Below are 24,917 nucleotides of genomic sequence, written 5' to 3'. Positions count from 1 at the left end.
GGAAAAAGCTTTAAGCATGGAGTCTGGGAGATCTGAATTCAAATTTGGCCTCAGACAGACTTACTAGCTTTGTAACTCTGGGCAAGTCACTTAACCTTTGCTTACCTCAGTTTTCTTGTCTATAAAATGAGTCTACCTCTCAGGGTTGTTGGGAGAATCAGGTAAAATAGTAATTGTAAAGCATTTAGCACAGTTCCTGGCACAGAGCAAGTGCTATAAAAATGTTAGCAATATATAATAGCCTCTGTATTGATTATTTGTGATAAAATCACTACTAATGAATTTGGTGAGTATCATATTACAGGTCACATAGTCAAGGATTTTCCACTGTTGTTGGTATAATCACAACATTGTGCCAAATTGTAACATTCTCCTCTAAAATGTAAAGTTCTCTGGGAGCAGGTTTCTTGGGGGGCTTCTGGAGGCAGCCTTAGTTTCACTTTAGTAATCACCCCAAATGCAGCCAGGTGTTAAAGCCAAATCTTTTATTGTCTCCTTCAAAGTCTTGTCTCCTTCATTTGGGGCTTGGCTACTTTTCTGGAGGCCTGTCTCTCCTTGGTTCTGAGAAGCCTGCCTCCTGAATATCCCAGACTGAATCCTGGCTGAGGCTCCAAGAGCTTCTAGTGGGCTTCTTTCTGGCCTGGAGACCTCCTCCTTATATGTCCCACACTGAGTGTACACCAATCATTATATCACTAGGAAACCATTATTTGTTGTAGGATTAAATCAATACTAAACTAAATTTGACCAGTGTCTTTGATTGCACTTAGCACCTTGTAAGAATGCTATCACATTCCATTTTTGACCATCCTTCTGGTGGCTCTCCTGCACTCCTCCATTAAAATCAAGACTGGACCAGAATAAAGATTCAACAGTGGTTCTCAAAGTCTGGTCCAGAGCATCCTTGGAATTTCTGAAATCCTGTCTGAGAGTTTTACAAATTCATAATTGGTTTTTATTTTTAATGTGATCAATATCTATTACAATAACCCACATAAACAAAAACTCTTTGGACAGATCCTCAATCATTTTTAATAGGATAAAGATATTGAGAACAAAAGTTTGAGGACCATTGCTCTAGACTATATTCCTGACCATTCTTATGTATTTATCCTACTGAGACCCAGGCCCATTCAAAGGACCTCCAGAAAGCTAGACCAAACATTACAGTAGATAGATATTGCAGGCAGAAAATCATACTTGCATTGGCAGGGCAAAATGAGCTTAAAAGGAGAAGCTTTGGAGCAATGGTCTTTAAATTTTTTGATTGCTTACCATTTCAGTATAAAAAATGTTGAGCATGCATCACTAATAGATTATGTTTACTTATAAATTATATTTGTGTATATGCTATTATATATTGTCTACATTATGAATTATACAAAAATAGGTATGAAAAAATGTAAAGCATTTAGCACAGTTCCTGGCACAGAGCAAGTGCTATAAAAAATGTTAGCAATATATAATAGCCTCTGTATTGATTATTTGTGATAAAATCACTACTAATGAATTTGGTGAGTATCATATTACAGGTCACATAGTCAAGGATTTTCCACTGTTGTTGGTATAATCACAACATTGTGCCAAATTGTAACATTCTCCTCTAAAATGTAAAGTTCTCTGGGAGCAGGTTTCTTGGGGGGCTTCTGGAGGCAGCCTTAGTTTCACTTTAGTAATCACCCCAAATGCAGCCAGGTGTTAAAGCCAAATCTTTTATTGTCTCCTTCAAAGTCTTGTCTCCTTCATTTGGGGCTTGGCTACTTTTCTGGAGGCCTGTCTCTCCTTGGTTCTGAGAAGCCTGCCTCCTGAATATCCCAGACTGAATCCTGGGCTTCTTCTTTCTGGCCTGGAGACCTCCTCCTTATATGTCCCACACTGAGTGTACACCAATCATTATATCACTAGGAAACCATTATTTGTTGTAGGATTAAATCAATACTAAACTAAATTTGACCAGTGTCTTTGATTGCACTTAGCACCTTGTAAGAATGCTATCACATTCCATTTTTGACCATTCTTCTGGTGGCTCTCCTGCACTCCTCCATTAAAATCAAGACTGGACCAGAATAAAGATTCAACAGTGGTTCTCAAAGTCTGGTCCAGAGCATCCTTGGAATTTCTGAAATCCTGTCTGAGAGTTTTACAAATTCATAATTGGTTTTTATTTTTAATGTGATCAATATCTATTACAATAACCCACATAAACAAAAACTCTTTGGACAGATCCTCAATCATTTTTAATAGGATAAAGATATTGAGAACAAAAGTTTGAGGACCATTGCTCTAGACTATATTCCTGACCATTATGTATTTATCCTACTGAGACCCAGGCCCATTCAAAGGACCTCCAGAAAGCTAGACCAAACATTACAGTCGATAGATATTGCAGGCAGAAAATCATACTTGCATTGGCAGGGCAAAATGAGCTTAAAAGGAGAAGCTTTGGAGCAATGGTCTTTAAATTTTTTGATTGCTTACCATTTCAGTATAAAAAATGTTGAGCATGCATCACTAATAGATTATGTTTACTTATAAATTATATTTGTGTATATGCTATTATATATTGTCTACATTATGAATTATACAAAAATAGGTATGAAAAAATGAAAAACCTTTAAAATAATTTATAAAAATAAGCAATATAAAACTTGCTTTTGTTAAAAATTATTATAATCTTTTTAGTGAGAGCAACATGACCGAAAATTTAACATTATTTTTGGGCATGTTGTTTAACATTTTATGAGTGATTCAAAAGTTTTATTGCTTTATTTGATACTTGTTTTGAATGGTGATCACAGTGTCTTGCACCTTTCAATTTCTATGCCTAATTATTGCCAGGTAGATTTCCACTTTTCCCAGCAAATTTTAAATCTTCCTTACCATTAGGTTTATTGGACATTAAGCTACTGTGTTCATTTGCCTTCTGTATATTGTGTACCTAATGAGTTTCATTGATCAACTTGATCAATACAAAATTTTTCTTTTTAAAAAATTATTCTTTATTAATTTTAACATGCATTTAAAATTTTTGAGTTGCTATTTTCTCTTCCTTCTAGCTCTTCCTGAATCCATTGAGAAGGTAATATATTATACATGAGAAGTCATGAAAATATAATAGCCACGTTACAAAAAAAAAAAAGAAAAATTGTTTTGGATCTTTGTATTGATGATATTAATAAGTCTTTCACAGCTGATCATCACTGCACTGTTCTCTTGGTTCTATTTGTTTCATTTTATATCCGTTAATAAAATCTTCCTAGGCTTTTCTGAAACTATCTTCCTTTTCCTTTACTATTCCATCCACAACTTGTTCAGTCATTCCCCAAGAGATGGGCATTCAGCAAAGGGTCAGGTAAATAGATGACAGTTTTATATTCTTTTAGGCATAGTTCCAAATTTCTCTCCAAAATGTTTGGTCCATTCACAATTCCATCAAAAATGCATTGTTGTTTAGTGATTCAGTTATGTCTGACTCCTCCCGATTATATATGGGTTTTTTTTTGGAAAAGGTACTAGAATGCTTTGGCATTTTCATCTCTAATAGATGTTAAGTGATTGTCCAAGGTTATACAGCTAGTGAATGTCATCTACTTGATTCCAGGATCAGTACTATATCTATTGAGCTACCTAGCTGCCTCCCAACAATGCATTGAAGTTTGTATTTTCCCACATTTTCTCCAGCATTTGTCATTTTGCTTTTATATCATGTTAATGAATCTGAAAAGTATAAGGTAGTATTTGAGTTGTTTTTGCATTTCTCTAAGTTATTTAGAGCATCTTTATGAGACTACTGAATAGTTTTGATTCCTTCTGAAAAGTGACTATTCATATCCTGACCATTTATCATTTGGATAATTTTTACTTTTATAAATTTGGCTCAGTTCCATGTTTGAGAAATGAGACATTTATCAGAGAAACTTGCTCTAAAAATGTATTCTCAGTTTCCTACTTTGTTTATAATTTTACCAGCAATAGTTTTGTTGTTAAGCAAAACCTTTTTATTTCATGCAATTCAAATGATTTGTTTTACCTCCCATGATCTATTCTATTTCTTTTTTAGTACAAAGTCTTCCTGAATCCATTGAGAAGGTAATATATTATACATGAGAAGTCATGAAAATATAATAGCCACGTTACAAAAAAAAAAAAGAAAAATTGTTTTGGATCTTTGTATTGATGATATTAATAAGTCTTTCACAGCTGATCATCACTGCACTGTTCTCTTGGTTCTATTTGTTTCATTTTATATCCGTTAATAAAATCTTCCTAGGCTTTTCTGAAACTATCTTCCTTTTCCTTTACTATTCCATCCACAACTTGTTCAGTCATTCCCCAAGAGATGGGCATTCAGCAAAGGGTCAGGTAAATAGATGACAGTTTTATATTCTTTTAGGCATAGTTCCAAATTTCTCTCCAAAATGTTTGGTCCATTCACAATTCCATCAAAAATGCATTGTTGTTTAGTGATTCAGTTATGTCTGACTCCTCCCGATTATATATGGGTTTTTTTTGGAAAAGGTACTAGAATGCTTTGGCATTTTCATCTCTAATAGATGTTAAGTGATTGTCCAAGGTTATACAGCTAGTGAATGTCATCTACTTGATTCCAGGATCAGTACTATATCTATTGAGCTACCTAGCTGCCTCCCAACAATGCATTGAAGTTTGTATTTTCCCACATTTTCTCCAGCATTTGTCATTTTGCTTTTATATCATGTTAATGAATCTGAAAAGTATAAGGTAGTATTTGAGTTGTTTTTGCATTTCTCTAAGTTATTTAGAGCATCTTTATGAGACTACTGAATAGTTTTGATTCCTTCTGAAAAGTGACTATTCATATCCTGACCATTTATCATTTGGATAATTTTTACTTTTATAAATTTGGCTCAGTTCCATGTTTGAGAAATGAGACATTTATCAGAGAAACTTGCTCTAAAAATGTATTCTCAGTTTCCTACTTTGTTTATAATTTTACCAGCAATAGTTTTGTTGTTAAGCAAAACCTTTTTATTTCATGCAATTCAAATGATTTGTTTTACCTCCCATGATCTATTCTATTTCTTTTTTAGTACAAAGTCTTCCTCTATTCATAGATGACAGGTAAAATTTTTAATGCTCCCCTAATTTGCTTATATCACTTTTTGTATATAACTCATGTAGCAATTTTGACTTTATCTTGGTACACAGTGTGAGATGATTTATGCCAAGTTTCTGCCAAACTGGTTTTCCTAGCAAGATTTGTTCTTGTTCTCAAGGCTTAGATCTTTGAATTATAGCAAAATCCTCTTAAATATTACTACTTTGTAATATAGTTTGAGATCTGGTATCTATTTTCCTACCTTTTAAAATTACTTCCCTTGAGAGTCTTTTTCAAAAAAAAGTTTTAATTTTTATTTTCCACTTAATAGTTTTTTTCTATTTTCTCCCAATTACATTTAAAAATAGTTTTCAATGTTCACGTATTATAAGATTTTGAATTCCAATTTTTTCCCCTTCCTTCCTCTTTTCCCTCCTCCCCAGGAAGGCAAGCAATCTGTTATAGGTTATATATATATAATCACATTAAAAATATTTCCACAAAATAGTCATATTGGGAAAGAAGAATCAGAACAAAAATTGATTGAGTACAATGTTTTACTTCTGTTCACCTCACTCAGCATAAATTTTTGCTTTCCAGGTTTTTCTGAAATAATCCTGCTTGTCATTTCTTACAGAAAAATAACATTTCATTATATTCATATACCCCAATGTGTTTAGCCTCCATCAATTGATGGAGATTCCCTCAATTTCTAATTCTTTGCCACCACAAAAAGAACTGCTGCAAACATTTTTGTACATTTGGGTCCTTTTCTATTATGGGCCAGAACTCTGTACTTGAAAGAAGGATCCTTACAAGGTGTTAAGTCAATGGAATTGATAAAAACAATGATTATCTAGTTTAGCATGGTGATTAATAGTTCTCTAGTTCAGTACATGAACTTAGTACTTAATATAGTTCTACAAGATTAACACCTTTTCTACAAGATTCACACTTAAGATGATGTAATTTTAATAGAGTATATAAGAAGACAATAAGGGAAGAGAGAGAAAGAGAGAGAGACATTCCATCTTTGGTCAGGCTCCTGGTGGCTCTCCTGGGGGGACCAAAACAGACTCAGAAGGGCCAAGGTCCGACTCGGAGGGGGCTCAGACTGGGAGAGGGCTCGGAGACAGACTGGGAGAAGACAGAGGGCTGGAGGCTGGAGCAAAGGTTTGTACCTTTGGACTGAGACAGACTTCAAGACTGAGATCGTCGTGGTGATCTTCCTGCCTCCCCAACAGAAACCAAGACACATTCTGGAGGACCTCTAGAAAGCTAGCCCGGGGCCCCAGGCAAGGAAACTAGACTGTGAAGGAGATAATAATTTGGATTTTATCCCTGGCTAGTCTCATGGTGATTACTCTGCTAAAACAAAGACTGGTGCAGAGACCTCCAGAACACCAACCAGAATATTACACTTTTCCATTTTTTACAATCTTCTTGGGGCTACAAATCTATTAGTTTATAGCTGGATCAAAGTGTGTGTACAGTTTTATTCCAAATTGCTCTTCAGAACAGTTGAATCAGTTCACAATTCTACCCACAATGTATTAGTGTCCCAATTTTCCCACAACCTCTTCATCATTTTTCTTTTGTTATATTAGCCAATCTGATAGGTATGAGGTGATACCTCAGTGTGGTATTCTCTTCTTTAATATATAATGGTTCTCTGGAAACCAATTACATGCTGGGTATAAAAGGTTGACTCCTCCTCTGAGGATTAAGGGAGGTGTGAATTCACAAAGTTAACTTTGTGAATCTCCCAAACTTGTGAACTCCAATGAGTACTTAAATACATTAGTGAGTTAGAGAATTTGCTAAGTACCATGCTAAATTAGGCAACTGACTTAGCACTTTGTAAGGATTTGCTCTAAAGTGTGAACAAATAAGCATTATATCAATTCCATTGAGTTAACACTAGGATTCTAACATCTCCCTTGAGTTATCACCTTGTTTCAAGTTGAGTTAACCCTAGGATTCTAACACTTCAGAGTTGTTTTAATTTGCATTTCTCTAATCAATAATGATTTAGAACATTTTTTCCAAATGACTATATATAGCTTTAATTTCTTCATCTGAAAATTGCCTGTTCATTTTTTTTATTTCTCAATTGAGTAATGACATACTTTTTTATAACTTTTTTTCAAAATACATGAAAAGACAGTTTTTATCACTCACCCTTACAAAACCTTTCTTCCCTCCCTTCCCACCTCCCTCTTCCCCTAGACAGCAAGTAATCCAATACAGGTTAAGCATGTGCAATTATTCTAAAAATATTTCCATATTTATCATGCTACACAGGAAAAATCAGATCAAAAAGGAAAAAACAGAAAGAAAAAACAATCAAGTAAACAACAAAAAAGGTGAAAATACTATGTTGTGATCCACATTCAGTCCCCATAATACTCTGGATGCAGATAGCTCTCTTCAACACAAGTCTATTAGAATTGGTCCAAATAATCTAATTGTTCATAAGAACCATGTCCATCAGAATTGATCATTGCATAATCTTGTTATTGCTATGTACACTGTTATTCTGTTCCACTAATTTCACTTAAGATCAGTTCATGAATGACTTATATTTTTATAAATTTTATTCAGTTCTCTATTTGAGAAATGAGACCTTGGAAAGTCTTGACCTTTTATTCATCCATTACATTCATTTATTTCATTATTTTTTTAGATCAATAGTCATTTGATAGTTTTCATAACTTATGCTATTAAAATGGTATTTTTTTTATGGTTTTCATATATTGGACCCTTAATTCCTGATACAACTCCAACCTGAGTAATCTGTTGTTGTAATTTATTTACTAATATTTTATTTAAAATATTTGCATCAATGTTCATTTAGGCAATTTTTCTTTAATTTTGTGTTTCCTGGTCTATATACTATTTATATTTATAAAAATATATTGAGAGTACCTCAATATATTGCAATATATTGCAACTGTTTGCAATAACAGTTTATGTGATATCAGTATTGTTCTTTGAATATTTGATAATTTTTTTTTCTGATAATGGGTTAAATATTTTTTCTTTTGGTAACTTAAATATTTTGGTTTTGCAATTCTTCATGGATTTCCTTTAAGTTATCTGTTGTATTAGTATATAGTTAGTTAGGCAAGATAGTTTCAGGTGATTTCCTTTTTAACTGCTGTGAATTTTCATAAGAACAAAGTATTAAAAATTATCTTAGATTAAAAAAAATTAGCACCTAGTTTTAATCAATATTTTTCACTTTCATTATTTGGTTTTTATTCTTTAAGTAGGTTTTTAAAAATGTTTTCAGTTTCATGTCCAAATCATTCATTTATTGCTTTTTTTTGTTGATTTTTCCTCAACTACTGCTTTAGCTATTGTCCCAAAAGTTTCTGTATGTTCTTAGCTTCTTTGGGAAAATTGTCTTTCTACAAATTGTTGACTCACCAATTCCTCAGAATTGTTAATCTCCAATTCATTTTTATTTCTTCAAAGGCTTTTTTCCTCTTTGCTAACATTTTATTCAATACTTTTGCATCCAGTTCATATGTTGGCCACATTTTATCTCTCCAAGATAAATCCAGTCTCTTTTCCCTAACAATTTTTATCGCATTGAAATAGTTCTTTGAGAAATTTGTGACCAAAGATGAACTAGAGACAATTACTGATCACAAAATAGAAAATTTTGATTACATCAAATTAAAAAGCCTTTGTACAAATAAAACTAATGCAAACAAGATTAGAAGGGAAGCAACAAACTGGGAAAACATTTTCACAGTTAAAGGTTCTGATAAAGGCCTCATTTCCAAAATATATAGAGAACTGACTCAAATTTATAAGAAATCAAGCCATTCTCCAATTGATAAATGGTCAAAGGATATGAACAGACAATTTTCAGAGGATGAAATTGAAACTATTCCAATTCATATGAAAGAGTGTTCCAAATCATTATTGATCAGAGAAATGCAAATTAAGACAACTCTGAGATACCACTACACACCTGTCAGATTGGCTAAGATGACAGGAAAAAATAATGATGAATGTTGGAGGGGATGCGGGAAAACTGGGACACTAATGCATTGTTGGTGGAGTTGTGAACGAATCCAACCATTCTGGAGAGCAATCTGGAATTATGCCCAAAAAATTATCAAATTGTGCATACCTTTTGATCCAGCAGTGTTTCTATTGGGCTTATATCCCAAAGAAATACTAAAGAAGGGAAAGGGACCTGTATGTGCCAAAATGTTTGTAGCAGCCCTGTTTGTAGTGGCTAGAAACTGGAAAATGAATGGATGCCCATCAATTGGAGAATGGCTGGGTAAATTGTGGTATATGAATGTTATGGAATATTATTGTTCTGTAAGAAATGACCAGCAGGATGAATACAGAGAGGACTGGCCAGACTTACATGAACTGATGCTAAGTGAAATGAGCAGAACCAGGAGATCATTATACACTTCGACAACGATATTGTATGAGGACATATTTTGATGGAAGTGGATTTCTTTGACAAAGAGACCTAACTGAGTTTCAATTGATAAATGACGGACAAAAGCAGCTACACCCAAAGAAAGAACACTGGGAAACGAATGTGAACTATCTGCATTTTTGTTTTTCTTCCCGGGTTATTTATAACTTCTGAATCCAATTCTCCCTATGCAACAAGAGAACTGTTTGGTTCTGCAAACATATATTGTATCTAGGATATACTGCAACATATCCAACATATAACGGACTGCTTGCCATCTAGGGGAGGGGGTGGAGGGAGGGAAAAAAAAATCGGAACAGAAACGAGTGTCAATATAAAGTAATTATTAAATAAAAATTAAAAAAAAAAGAAATAGTTCTTTGAATGTTTCATATTGTTTGCAAATCCACCGGAACCTAGGTGTTTTTCCTTGGAAAATGTCACGTAGGGCTTAATTTGTTCTTTTGAGATTGAGTTATTTTTCCTGGCACCTAATAGCCATTTACCACTTTTTCCAATTCATTCATCTGTATTTTGTTGGACTATAATTGAGAACAGGTTTTTAGTAATTTTCTTTAATTTCTCCACCTGTTGTGATTTTATTTTTATGTTGGTTTTCCTTTTAAAAAAAATCAAAACCTATGGTTAGAAAAGGATATTTGTTTTTCTACACGTGTTTATAAGTTTTTATGACTTTGTTGTTTGTCCCTTATTTTCCAAGAGGACCGTCACATCAGGGAGGCGATGGTATGACATGCAAGTGAACTGGACTTAAGGGAGGAAGGACATGCAATCACTAGCCTCACTCTCTCCTTCAGAGCCATCTGGGTCCAGGGACAAGATATAGATCAGCACTTTACTTTTGTAAAAAATGTCATACAAAGCTTAAAAAATAAAAAAGTATATTCATTTCTACTTTCATTCAGTTAAAAAACAGGAACCCAATTTTTCTAAACTAAGTCAAACTGAGCCTTCCTCCCCCCAGGACATAGACATATATGTATATTTACCAAGATTTAGGACTTCGGTACAGACTGAAGTGCCTAGTCCATTGTAGGTGGTTTAAAACGTTATTTAATTGATTTATCGAAAAGGCGGGCTACGGCATTTAGCCACAACGGTATCCCTGCTCTAGTGCAATAGAGTAATAGGTCTTTGAATCACGAAGGCCTGATTTGGATTCACGTCCTGGGGTTAACCTCAGTGTCCCCAAGAAACTACGTATCCGCATTCATAGAGGGCGTTCCCAAGGCTAAAGAAATAACAGGCCAGTTTAAAAAAAGAAAAGAAAAAAAAAAAAAAAGACGAGATTAATGATCACATCAGTCTAGATGGCTGGAGGGTGGGGTAGGATGTTATAGATAGGAAGCACCACAGAATCATCGCCCGGCAAAGCTCAACTCAGTCTGCTGAGGATGCAGAGTAAGCAGGAGGGGTATCTAAAAGATGTGGGGATCAAGGCCATGACCAAAATCCACGAACTCGCGAGGTAAGTAAAGAGTCGCATCGACCCCACTCTGCCTTTCTGGTGATTTCTCCTCCCGACTCAAGCGCGCTCCCATAGTCAGACGCCCGACGTTGGCAGGTCACGCGGGCAGCGCGATGACGTTGGACGGCGGCTCACTAGGAGAAAGAATTTTGTCCCCTCCCCCCTCCTCCTGGCTCCCCCATCCTCGGGCCCCGAGTGGACTATGCCGCCGTCGTCGGCGGCCCGAACCGCTGTGGAGACGTTGGCGGCCGGGGCTTAGCCCGGCGGCCACCGCGGCGGCGGCCTCTAGCTTCGGTTCCGTCCCGCCTCCACCCGGAAGGGAAGCCGCCGAGGGGAGGAGTAGCGACCCGGGTCGCCGCGGGAGGGACGGACGGAAAGCGGGCGGTAGAGGGACCCGGGCTCGAAACTTGATTCTCGGGGGAGGGGAAGTTCCCGCCCAGGAACCCGAGCGGCGACGTCGGGAGTGGCCTCAGGTGAGTGACCCAGGCGGGGGAGGGCCGGGCTGTGCTGGGGGAGCCGCCCGCTCGCGCCCCGGCCGGCTGAGAGATGTGGGCGCCTGAGCAGGCGGAGCCCCGGGAGAGGGAGACAAGGGGCCGCGTCCTGGGTGGCGGCCCTGGGCCACGGGTGACCTTTCCCACGGGGGCGGGATGGGCTCACTCTCCTCCACGAAGTGCCCGTCCTCGGCCCTGGAACGCCAGCCGACCCCCGCGGAGTAGCCCCGCTCTCCTGGCTAATCGGGAAGCGCATGTTAGGCGCAGTACAAATGTCTTGTCATTGATTCTTCCTGCACCTCGAGGGATAGTGCGGCGGCGATGGGCTAGTGTTATTTTCTTTTACACCCGAGGAAACTGAGACAAAACGGGGTTGGTTAAGGAAGACTTGCCTTAGCTTACACGCTAGATGGAGGTTGAATTTGAACTCTGGACTCCCCTCCCTACCCTCAGCGTTGCGCCATCTAGCGGACTAGTTACCGATCTGATTTGCCTCAGGTGGTGGTGATGGTAGTAGTGATGATAGCTAGTTTTTTTATATATGTGTATATATACATATATATGTATATATATATAAATGTATAGAATAACATTATGTGCGTATGTGTATTTTATTAGGTAGTTTTTCACATTTTATAGCAATTTATAGGTATAAATAGCATCTTAAAATTTGCAAAGCACTTTGCCATGTTATCACATTTGATAACTCAGTGCATTAGGCCATTATTATGGCCATTTTTATCTCTGTGCCTATTAAAATAGCCCCATTTTACAGATTTGAATGCATATGTCCCCTAAGTGATGGAACTTAACCTATGGTGCCTGGTTCCGTGTTGTCATCATATACAATTAAAGATGATGACGACCATTGATGTTAAATAATAACTCGAGATACTATCTCTTTGAGAATGAGTAAATGCTCCTAAAAGCTAATGGATCTGTGATCTCATCCCTGTAGATACGCCCACCCATCATGCAGATCTGATGGAGAACAAAACCCATAGAGGCTCATTCTGTGAAAATTTTGTCTTTTCACCTCTATAAATTCTCCAGTGGGACTTCTCCCTTAAGTGGAGAGTTATTCCCAAGTTTTTTGTATTTCTGGGATGCTAATAGATCCTTATAAACGAGTCTGTAAACAAAGGTTTTGCTGACCTCATTGCCCCAGATAGTGTAGTAATGATGCATTTCCTGCCAAGTAGCTGGAGGTATGCCCTGTCACACTAGATTGGAGTGCTGGTTTTGAGATCATTGTATTTCTGTTGGCTCTGACTCTGGCTCTGTCACTTGGGCTAGTCTGGGGAGTTGGAGTAGATGATCTATAATCTTCCTTCCAAGTTTAAACCTATATTTTTAAAATTTTTCTACAGGGTTTCCCACAATTTATATATTTTGTTATTTTTTAAAATATGGACTACTTTCAATACAAGTTTGCAGCATTCTGTAGTTCTCTTCATTTGCTTAACATTAATGACTGTGTTGACCAAATAAATGTTTTTATTAATACTTAATAAGGATGAGGTGATTTGGGGATCTTCAGCTTTTTTTTTCATAATTGCTTTATGGAACATATTTGAATAATAGCATGAAAATAAATCCCTAAAATAACAACAGATGTGATAAACATTAAATAGTATTTGAGAAAATATTGGGTTTGCCACTCAGTAAAATCCCATTATTTTTACTTACACTTGAAGATTCAAAAATTGTATCACACTTTGTTTTATAGAAGAAGAAACTGAGACTAGTCAGTTTATTTAGCATCTCTTATGTAACAGGCACCTATGTTAAGTGCTTGAGGACATAAAAGACAAAAACATAAAACTTCTTACTTTCACATTCTTTTTATAAATATGGAGAGAATGCAAAAGGTGTTTTTGGTTGGACATTGAAAACTTATAAGTTGTTTATCTACAATAGCATTTAATTTATTTCTTCAGTTGACTCAGTCATATAACTTTAATTTGTAGTCTGTGTAAATAATCCTTGGCATCATTCATCAGGTTACAGAACCAAATCGAATGCTTTTTCTCATTTGTGCTCAGAATTTGATGAATGTGTTATGTTTGGATTGTTCCTCTTGGAAGCTTTTTCCGTTTGGTAGAGAGCAATTGGAAATTGCCTGCTTTGCCACATTGTTTGTGATTTTGTGATCCTAGACCTGTCACTTAACTGCCGAGTGCCTTGAGGCAGTTCTGTAAGACTCAGCTAGTTAGCTACATTGCAAGGTGCTTCTTGGCTTTTGGTAGAGAAAAAAAGTTACTCACTGGGGCTCAGAAAGAGCCCCATAGCCAGAAAGAAAGGAAAAAAAAACCTGCCAACTTTTGCAGCTCTGCTCAATTATTTCCAAAGTAGACTCAGGTTAATACATACAAATCATCCAAATCAAAATCTTTTAGGTAATTTATAGACATTAGTAATTATGTGAAATCAGAAAATTGCTCTTTGTTGTCTTTTCATGTCTTTCAAAAGTCTAGAATTATATGCTGTTTAGTTCAAGAGGGGTCATAGAGATTATCCAGTGCAGAATGTGACTTTGCAGATAAAGAAATTCAGTGCTGAATAGGTCAAATGGCTTTCCAGTTGAACCTTAGTAGTTACTCCTGTTCCTTAAGAAATTCAGGGTTCATACACACTCAATTTGATCTTGGGAAGGTCTGATCTTAAAGCAGCTTCTTTGGCTTGTTAATATATTTCCAGTTTCTAAAGCTTAGGTATGATTTACATCTGGAAATTCCCCAAAATTAGTTAGCCCAGTTATGTCCCACAGAGGTAGTCCATGTGAAATAGAGGTACCAAGTTGGGAATAGCTTTTTATTTTTTCCATTACAGATAATGCAGACTACACAAAGGAATACAATAGAGAAAACCCAAATAGCCATTAAAGACCCTTTGTGGGACTGCTATGTTCCATTCACCTTGTACCTATACTTCCTGAGAATCTCATAGCAGTTGTCATGGAGAGGTGGTGAGTTCTACTCATGGTATGGCTTTAGTCTTCCAGATGTAGAATCTAATATTGATCACCTTACTCTCTTTTGTTGGCTCTAACTCTGGCTCTGTCATTTAGGCAAGTCTGGGAAGTTAGAGTAGATGACCTATATTCTCCCCTTGCTTTTTGCATGCTTTTAAGAAAATACTCTCAGATTTTTCAGTTTGTCAAAATTGTCAAATGAACTTAAGACAGGGTAACCTGTCTCCCATCTGGGGAAATGTCTTACTATTATTGCTGGCCTGAACTCAGAAAAGGAAACATAAAAAAGCATGCTGGATTGCAGGTCTGGGAACTCTAGTCTCAGGTATACCTGGACAAGCATATGTCTCTAATGGCCATATGGTTCTGTTGTGAAGTCATTTTTGCTGTGACAATGATCCTGGGGTGCCTGGGCTGGAGAGAAAGCCTTCTGCTCATTCCTTCCTTATCTAATCCTCTACATGTGTTGCTGTCCATTTTTCATAAGAACTTTCTCTTGATGTTTCTTTTTTCCAAGGGCACATATAAAACCAGGCAATTATTTCAAGGTGTGGTCTATCTACCTGTTTCTGATTCCCAGTCTGTGGAATCAGAAAAATCTTTTGCTTTATTTAATAGTCAGTCTCTTCTTTTTAGCTACTCATCAGACTGGATAGTCTTACAAGAGTTTTTCAGTTTCCTTTAATTATGGTACTTTGTATTCCTTCTGCCCCACTATGCTTGTGGTTACTCCCCCTTCAGTTTGTTCTAAGTAGCAACTTAGGTGTGCTTTATATCTTCTCTTTTTCCTCCTTCCTTCCCTCCCTCTCTCTCTTCCCACCTTTCCTACTTTCCTCCATCCTTCTTTCTTTCCTTTTTTTCCTCTCCCTTCTCTCTTCCTTCCCTCTTTCCTTATCTCATCTAGGCTGGAAGAAAAATATTTATTTATGGGCCTGATTTCATTGCTGACCATCATGAAAACTTTGACCTGCTTTGTTGCTGAACAGGCTTGGTTCTCCACCACTTAGGGAGCCTCATGGTTGCCATCTGAGAGTGGGGCAACAGTATTGCCTTCACCTTACTGAGGCAGGATTTAGGAGGAATAACATTGATTTTGGCCCATGTGCATTTTAGAACTCTCAAGTTCAAGTTATCTACAGCTTCAGCTTCCCTTGTAGAGATAGCAGATGTGTACTACCACACTGGCCAGTCTACTTTAAGAAAATTTTTCTGTTGAACAAGTATTCTACATAACATTTCAAATATTACTCTTAGCTTATGTATAAAGTGTTGAGGTTAAAAAAATAAAAGAATAGGGGAAAGTGTAAGCATGCATATCCTTGGCATCATCATTTTAAAATGGTTCTAATAATATTCTATTGCAGTTTAAGATTTTGCAAAGTACTTTCCTCACTTCAGTTGTGTTAGAACAAGTTTTTTTTTTTTTTTCTCTTGTTTTAGGAAACTGAAGCTGAGAGAAGTTAATTGACTTGCCAGTGGTTATTAAGGTGAAGTTTTTTTTTTACTATGTAGAAAGTTACCTATATTATTTTCCTTTGGGTAGTCATTGTTTATTTAAGTGTTGAAAGCACCATTTGCTGGCAGATGAGAATATTTCTTTGATTGTCGTATCTGCTACTTATAGGTCCAATTTTCCATTAGTTATAGGAATTTTAATTAATCTTAATTAAGGAGGGGGAAAATCATCGATCACAGTGAGCATGAAAAATAATTTCCAGTCATAAAACATTTAATGTTCTTTTATATATTGCAAAGCCCAATCTGTTATGCTTTTCTTTCTTTTTCTAAATTTGCTTTGATTCAAATTCTGACTGTCATTTGAAACAGATACTTTTAAAAACTGGTTTATGATCAGTGGGGGGGGAAAATGTCAAAATACCATGTCAGTGCGTTTTTTCCTGTATGAATATGTTGAATTGTAGATTTGGATCTTAAAATTATATCATTTAATATGTCTTATTTTTGTTGCTCTTCAAACATTAAAATTTGGTTAGAAATACTATCTTCCATGTAATTATTGAAAATAAATTCCTGTATTTATGACCTTCAAAGAAATGGACTAAAGGACTTTACATTATCTTTACTATAATTAAACTAATAAGAATATAGATACTTGTAAAGTGCTTAGCACAGTACCTGGCACATAGTAAGTGCTTATAAATGCTTTTTCCCTTCCCATCTCCTTTATATTCTTTTCTATACTCCCTCAAGAACCTGCACTGGTATGCCTTTCATTCCCTACCCCCCAAATTAATCTTCTTGCTTGATAGTTCCTACTGGCACTTTTTGATTCTTTAATGCTGCTTTATTCTTTTCCATTCTGTTCAAAACCACATAACCCTCAATGGACCATCTGTGTGAAACGGTGAACTCCCTTCTGATGAGGAATATTGAAACAGCAAAACTTCTCTTAACTTTGGTTTAAGAAATGTCCATATATTATGAAGTATAAATTTAAGTAAGTCCCTACTCTAGAAAATGGAAAGTTTATTTATGTCCTCACTCACCTCTGTAATACCATATTCTTTAAGTGGAATCAACTTTATAAAAAATTTTTGAAAGCTAATATAAATATTTTTAGGGGTCATAGTTTGGAGCCATTCATATTTTTGCCTCTAGTTAAGCATTCTTAATAAATTTCTGTGGCAAAAATTAACATTGGGAGAAGTTTTTGAAGCTGTACATAGAGGTGCTGTAAATAGCATAAAAAATTTCCTGACATATTTGAAAAAGAATAACATCCAAAGACTAACTCTTTAACCAAATTTTTTTTCTTATAGTTGATTATGGAAGATTCCCACAAAAGTAACAGTTCAGAGACAGCACCACAACCAGGTACAACAGTGCAGGGTGCTCATATCTCTCACATTGCTCAACAGGTAAAGCATGGGTCAGTTTCTATAATTTAGAAATGCTTAAGAATATACTGTATTTAGATTAATTGATTGGATTACATTTTTAAAATATTAGTGATTAAAAAGACCACAGATGGGACTGTATTAAATATTAAGATTTCATGAGAGTGGGTTTGCACTTAATCATATCAAGAAAACTGTACTTTTGTAAGGGAAAATTATTTTTTATATTGTGATATAGTATTTATGGTCTAAAGACAAACTTTATTTTTATTTTTATTTTTTTCCATTTAATGGTATTTTTTTAATTGCATGTTTTCAACATTAGTTAAAATGAACGTTTATAAGATTTTGAGTTCTATATTTTTTCTTCCTCCTCTCCCAAAGACAGCAGGTAATCTGATATAGGTTATATGTGTATAATTATATTAAACATATTGCCATATTAGTCATGACAGAGTTCATTTTTAAGCCATCCAAATTAGTGATTTGGATGGGTGTATTTTTTCCCCCATATTTTTGTAGTCACTTCAGAAAAATGAATTGATTTGAAATTTACTTTTATTTGTATCCTATTATAACCCTTTCATTTCTAAATATATCACTTCTCTACACATAAATATGTAATTACAAAAAAAGAAAAGGGATAGAAGAAAGGCAGTTCAATAAGAAGTAATTAAAACATCAGCTGACTAAAACAGGATTTTCAATATTCTACACCTCTTCAAAAAAGGGAAAGAAGTTTGCCTATTAATTTACCAAATTTAATTGAAGCAGATATTTTGTAGCATATTTGTAAATCAGCTATAGTCCAACAAATTTGTCATGGATACTTGTTGATTTTTTTCCCCCTATGTTATTTAAATTGACCATTATGCTAATTCAGGAAGCATTCACATTGTTAACAAACTAGTGTAGTCTGTATATTTTTCTTGACTGTATTATTTTATCATGGGCATGTATATATATAATTTTTAGCTATTAAGTATCAGGTGACTGTGGCATTAATTCCTTGCATTGCTGTAGTTAATAAAGCACTTATCACACAACAGATAGGAAGTATAAGTATTATTTTTGCTGTTATACTGAGTGTTGAAGACTTGGCTTCATCCAAAGTCTTCTAACTCTTCGGTCAGTGCCTTGCTTTGTCCTCATACTTTTACTCCTCTGTGGTAGAGCAGGGGGAATTCTGGGGAACTGAGTGAAAGGAAGGTTTTAATTCCCCATCCCCTTAGGTGAAGTGTGTTTCAGTTTCTTCTGTGCCATTTTCATCTTTCCATTTATCAAACAACTCATTTGAGTCCTATGGACATCCACATAACCATTTAATACTTCTAATTTTCTGTTTTTACATCTTCTCAAAAATATTTGTTTCACCTGACTTTCATCTCTGACTTTTTTGGGGCCAGTATATATCAGGAACAGGGTTTGAACCCAGGTTTTTTGAACTTTAGGGATGACTGTTTTCTGTCAAATTCCTTCACTATTATTTAAAATTAAAACAAATCCAACCTGGAAAAGATTGGAAAAGCACATTTAACAATATTATGACTATTTCTTACAGAATATAACCACTGTAAATAATTTGTCACAACAAGGAATCCAAAAAGACCAAAAAACTACCTTAGTCAGCAAAAACTTGACTTGTTTGGCAATCAAAGAGATACGGCAAGCCAAGGGCAAAACTGATGTTAGAATGTAAATTTGTTTTATACTGCCAAAAGAGAAGAATTGTAGATGATTATGGGCAGTATTGCCTAAGAAAACAGCAAAAAGTTATGTAAAGGAAATAGAGAAAAAGTAGAAGTTTAGTGAAAGACTGGACCATATGAATATACACCACAGGCATCTAATGGTGAAACTGGAAAAGGACAACGTAAAGGTTAGAAAAGAAAAGAACTGTGATGTGTCAGTGACAGTGGAGTTACCGCCTTAAGATTGAGATTATTTCTAAAGAAATTGAAAAGGACAGTAATGAGGCAGGTCTAGTGAGGGAGACAACATGCAAAATTATGTACAAACGCATTTTATAGAGCATAAATTGGAGATAATAAACAGGGGAAGCACTAGTATTTTTTTTTTTTTTTTTTTTGCTAAGGCAATTAAGTGACTTGTCTAGGGTCACATAGCTGGAAGTGTTAAGTATCTGAGGCTAAATTTGAACTCAGGTCCTCCTGAGTTCAGGGCTGGTGCTCTATCCTTTGTGCCACCTAGCTGCCTCAGAAAACACTAGTATTAACAGAAAGCAAAAAGGGCTTCCTGTGGAATGTGGGGTTTTAGCTGGGACTTGAAGGGAGCCGAGGAAGGTAGGAGGAAGTGTTGAGGAGAGGGAGCATTCTGGGCAGGGGGACAGTTAGTGAAAATTAGACTTAGAGTTGAGAGCTGTACTATGTAGTGTGAGTATTCTTGATCAGAGTATTAGAGAGCAACAAGTAAAATTTCACAGGAGATTTTCCATAGTTGACTCACATTTTTACCAATTGAATGAGAGATATAGAGAATACAAGGTGCTAGTACAAGCTTCCTGACTGTTAACTAGAAAAGGAAATTTGATTAGGTAGAGTTGCAAAGCACTTTACTGGTTATTTCATATAATCTATCAAAATGCTACCTTAAAGCCTCTCTTCGAACAAATTGTCTCCTATGTATGTCAAAATCATATAAGATTTCTTTAAATGAGATAATAGAGAAAACCCTCATTAATATCAAATATAATATAAAAGTTTATAATGTAGGGGCAGCTAGGTGGCGCAGTGGATAGATCACCAGTCCTGAAGTTCATCAGGAGGACCTGAGTTCAAATCTGGCCTAGACACTTGACACTGTGTGACCCTGGGCAAATCACTTGCCCCCAATTGCCTCAGCAAAAAAATAAAAATAAGATATATATATAAAATGTATAAAACAGAGACTTTCTTGTCAAAGGTGTTTTGCATTCTAAGGATATAGATAGATAGTCAGATTAAAGAGAAATTCCCAATAGATGGTGAAATACTCTAGTTTTTCCTTATTACTGAACAATAATTGTGATGATATCAATTCTTAAAACATTCCAGAACCTCCCACATAAGATTCATAGTCCCTCAAAAGAGTTCAGCCAGTTATATATGCCTTTTTGTTCAAATGATGATTGAATTAGATAATCTGTAAAACTCATCTAATGAGATATCGATCATATCTGTCTAGAAATCTACCTATTAAATGTATTGTGTTGATATCTTGTAATCTCTAAGTCTCTCATTCATTTGTGTGATATTAAAGATGTGGGTGACACAATGCTGCCTGCCACAAGCTTGAAGGTTGATCTTAATCTCAACAGATTTCTTCCCATCCACTTGTACTCTAGCTGGACTCACAAAGTACAGCTTGTTTCTCTCTCTCCCAAATTAGCCACAAATTCATTTTATTTTCAAAACTGTCCTTCTTGTACGTGTATCTTACTGATCTTCCTTCTGTTTTTATCTGTGGTATATTTCCTAAAATGCTTCAGTGGTCTTTTAAAAATTTCGGTAACCTTAATTCCTCTTTCTCTATTTCATTCAATATTCCATTTCTCCAAATTGAAAAAAGAATAAAACGCTTATATAATCCAAAGCTAAGCAAAACAAATCTCCCATATCGGCCGTTTATAAAAATTTACATTCAATTCTGCATCTTGAGTTTCCCTGTCAAGAGATAGAAAGCCTATTTTATCACTGGTACTCTGGAATCATGGTTGGTTGCTATATAGATCAGAGTTCTTAAATATTACTTCTTTGTTTTACTGTGGTATTATATAAATTGTTTTCTTTGTTCTGCTCACTGAAGTCTGCATCAGCTCATACAAATCATCTAGGTTTACTGAAACCATATATTTCATCATAATATAGCAATATTCTTATTATTCACATTCCATAATTTATGCATATCTTCCCCTAATTGATAGATGCACCTTTAGTTTCTTTTCCTTATACAAAAAACTATCATAAATGTTTTTGTGGGGCATTTTAGTAACTGGTTGAGCAATGTAGTGTTATTAGTTAGTAGATGTCAATTCAGTGAAATAATAGCAATTACATAGTACTTGTTATTATCCTGATTTTACAGATGAGGAAACTGAGGCAGGCTAAATCTTGCCTAGTCTAAGGCCTGATTTTAATTCAAGTCATCTTGACACCAGGCTTGGAACTCTGCATTATGGTGCTACATAGCAGATGAGCATCTCTTGTAGTGTGTTGCAGAACAGTGTCCTTTTTTATTTTCATCAATGACTTGGATAAAAGCACAGGAGGACAATTGTCAAATGTGTTCAACACAGCTGGAAAGAGCAGATAGAGGAATCAGGCTCCTAGAAGATCTTGACAGATAGGAATAGCCAACCTAAATTAGCAGACACATGAACTTAAATTTTAAAAATTAAGCATAGAACTACAGACTGAAGGAAATTTGATGGGATTCATATAGAATCATAGATTTAAAATTGTAAAAGTCTTGGAAGCCACTGAAACCAACTCTGATTTTACAGATGGTAAACTGGGACATAACAAAGTTATATGACCTGCCTTGGGCACACAGCTGGTGCCTAAATTTGGAATTTGCACCTAGATATTCCTGACTTCAAGTTTGTATTCACTACTTTATGATGCCTCTTTATATGAAAAAGTGTTGTAACAGACCACAAACTTAACAGAATTTAATACTAGTCATGTGACTGCCAAAAAAAATTAATGTAAGCTAGGGCTGTGTTAATTTTTTTAGAGTGTCAAGGAGAAAAAGAATGAGTAATTCTGTTGTATTCTGCATAATATAGACCTTGACAAAAATTATGTCCGTAGGGAAGGAGGTGACAAGTCTGGATCTGTTGGAATCTTTACAAACTGCTAACTCATTACAGTTGATAGATTGTTGATCTGATCTTACAAGAAGATGTTTTGGGCCAGAACCTGAAACAAGGTACTAAGTAGAACTAATTAGTACAATGCTTGTGTTTACACTTTTACTCATCGGAGTTCACAAGCATGCTAGATTCACAAAGTAAACTTTGTAACTTGGTGAATTCACACCTCCCTTAAAGCTCTTGGGGCCAGAGAGCACTATGGGAGAAAATCCATAATCCCATTCTCTCAGAAGAATCAGATATAAGGCCAGTGAAGAGAGATCTATTCCAGAATAATATCCACTTGGCTGGCTGGTGGCAGAAGAGAGTTCAGCTGGATTGGAGAGGAGCACTCTGGTGCAGTCTCTCAGAAGAGTCAGATATAAGGCCAGTGAAGAGAGATCTATTCCAGAATATTTTGAGATTGAGAGCCAGAAGCCCTCTCTCGGAGGCAAGGCAGATTCAACTTGGAGCTGGATTGAAGGCTGAGGAAAGCAGAGGCAGAAGCAAAGGACAAAACTGCAAGAGCTCTTGGAACCAAGCAGAGAGATAGACCTCTAAGCTAACCGGGCTATATTGGAGATAATAAAAGATCTGAACTTTTATCACCTGGCTGCGTTTTGAGAGAGAACCATTCATCTCAGATTGTTATTTATAAAGAAGAAAAGAATCACCACATTTTGTGTTTTGAGGTGATTATTACTTTCAACTGATACTAAAGCTGCCTCCAAGAAAACCTCCCCCGAGAATCCTACCCTCTCCCCCAGAGAGAACTATTTTACATATTTTAAAAGAAGAAAAAGAAACACCACACTATTCTATTTTAATTTATTTTTAAAAATATTTCCCAATAATATTTTAATCTGGTTTAGGCTACACTCAGGAACACCGTGAGCGGTAAGAGGGCCAAAGGCTGTATCACTGATAGCTCTGTTCTACATCACCTCTCAGGGAGATACAGTCCTCTAGTCTCTTCTTAGAAAAACTTCCTGTTTTTGTAAGTTAGTCTTGCGCACCCCTGCATGTTAGAAATACCTTTTATTGTCAATGGCACATGACATTTCTGATTCTGCTCACTCTGCTCTTTTGGAAGTTACTTATCCTATAAAGATAATTATGACTTATTGCTAACATTGCAGGAAAGAGGGAGGGCAATATAATAGGTTTAAAAGGGATTATAAAATGTTCACCCTGTTTATCTTGAGTTTTTGTGTTGTCTTATATTTCTTTTATTCTATTAGATTATAATTTTCTTTTGAGCTGAAGTTTTGTTTTATATTCCTTTATAATATGTCTCTATATATATTTGTGTGTGTGTATATGGATCCTTTTTGTCCTGTGAGAAATGGTTGTAGAAATTGCTAGTTGCTTATGCCTGGAGAAGAGAAGTATGCCTTGCTTTTTTCAAAAAGGATCAGAATTTGTTGATGAGGGAAAATGATTTAGGAAAATGCTGTGTTAAGGTAAAAGGTGTCTTTCATAAAAGAAGCATTAGACTTATTCTTGATAGTTTCAGAGGACAGAAGAAAAACAATCAATTCCATATATATGGAAGAGCTTTTTGACAATTAGAAATGTCAAAAATTGGAAGAGGTTGTTATCCTATAAAATAATGAATTCATGGTAACTGGAAGTATTCAAGCTCTCAGTTTGATTTTGTTTATAAGAGACTCATGCTTTGAAGAGGAAATTGTAAAAAACATTAATTTAGGCCAGTTGTCTCATTAAACTTACAAAGCTTTGTTTTTATGGAATATATGTTTTATCTTCTGAATGGAAACCAGTTTTTCTTTCTTCTGAATTTTAATGCATATGTAAACATCTATTAAAAAGTGTTATGTATACTTCAAAGCTTAAAGACTATCTTAAGTTGATACTATGGTAATCAACATATCATTATTTTGAATCATTTAACAGTTCATTTCCTAGCCGTTTCTCCTTAGAGTTGAAAACAAAAGAATTCAAATGTGGCATCCTAGTTAATATAGAAAAACATGTTCTTCACATGTGTCACATGAGAGTTTACTTTCTGAATGGTTATGGATAGGTTATAATTAGAAAGGGGAACAGTCAGTCATAATCGCTTTTAATTTAGAATCAGATCACTAGTGATTTTTCTAAAGGAACACCTCATTAAGAGATTCATATGACTAAAATTGTAATTGTTCAAATTCTTTAGCAGAGGAGAGTAATTCGAACAAGAATTTTTAATTAAAAGGAAATAGTATTTATGATGTGATGGTATAACCTAACTAATGCAAGTAGATTATTACCAATGTTCTGTGATCTTCTGGAGATTAGTATTTGTTTGATCAATATTTCTTAAGCTATTGTAGATGATATAGATGATTGTATTAAACTATGTGGAGGACTACAAAAGAAGCAGGGATTCTTTACATCTGCATGAACTATTGGATTTGTTTTTGTTTTGTTTTTTAAATAATGTCCAAGAAGCTACATCCTTGGTCCTCTGATTTTTCCCTTCCATGGCAATCTTATCAATTCCCACTTCCGATATAGATGATGTTCTAATCTGTATCTACATTTCCAATAACTTCTGTATCCCAAGTGCTCAACTTTCAGTTGGTGTAAACATTTCCACTCACCTAAATATTTACATTCAACTTCTCCAAAACGATACTTATCCTTTCCCAAAAAACTTGGCCTATAGTACTACCATTTCTTCCAGTCATCTGGGCTCAACTCCTTGAGATCTTTGGACT

At 35.5% G+C, this 24,917-nt stretch overlaps 1 protein-coding gene across 2 annotated transcripts in view; it reads left to right on the top strand.

Moving 5' to 3' along the window:
* Positions 1–10,560: 10,560 nt before the first annotated feature.
* ATF1 (activating transcription factor 1) overlaps positions 10,561–24,917 on the top strand; it is a 34,206-nt gene continuing 19,849 nt past the window's right edge. For both annotated transcript variants that reach the window (XM_051963697.1, XM_051963696.1), the window contains exons 1-2: positions 10,561–11,492; positions 17,265–17,363. In XM_051963697.1, coding sequence (XP_051819657.1) covers positions 11,133–11,492; positions 17,265–17,363 — 459 coding nt within the window. In that variant the 5' untranslated portion in view covers positions 10,561–11,132. The remainder of the gene's footprint in view (positions 11,493–17,264; positions 17,364–24,917) is intronic.

Source organism: Antechinus flavipes, chromosome 5 (genome assembly GCF_016432865.1).
Source record: "Antechinus flavipes isolate AdamAnt ecotype Samford, QLD, Australia chromosome 5, AdamAnt_v2, whole genome shotgun sequence".
Classification (NCBI taxonomy): domain Eukaryota; kingdom Metazoa; phylum Chordata; class Mammalia; order Dasyuromorphia; family Dasyuridae; genus Antechinus; species Antechinus flavipes.
This window is presented reverse-complemented; position numbering and strand designations above follow the sequence as displayed.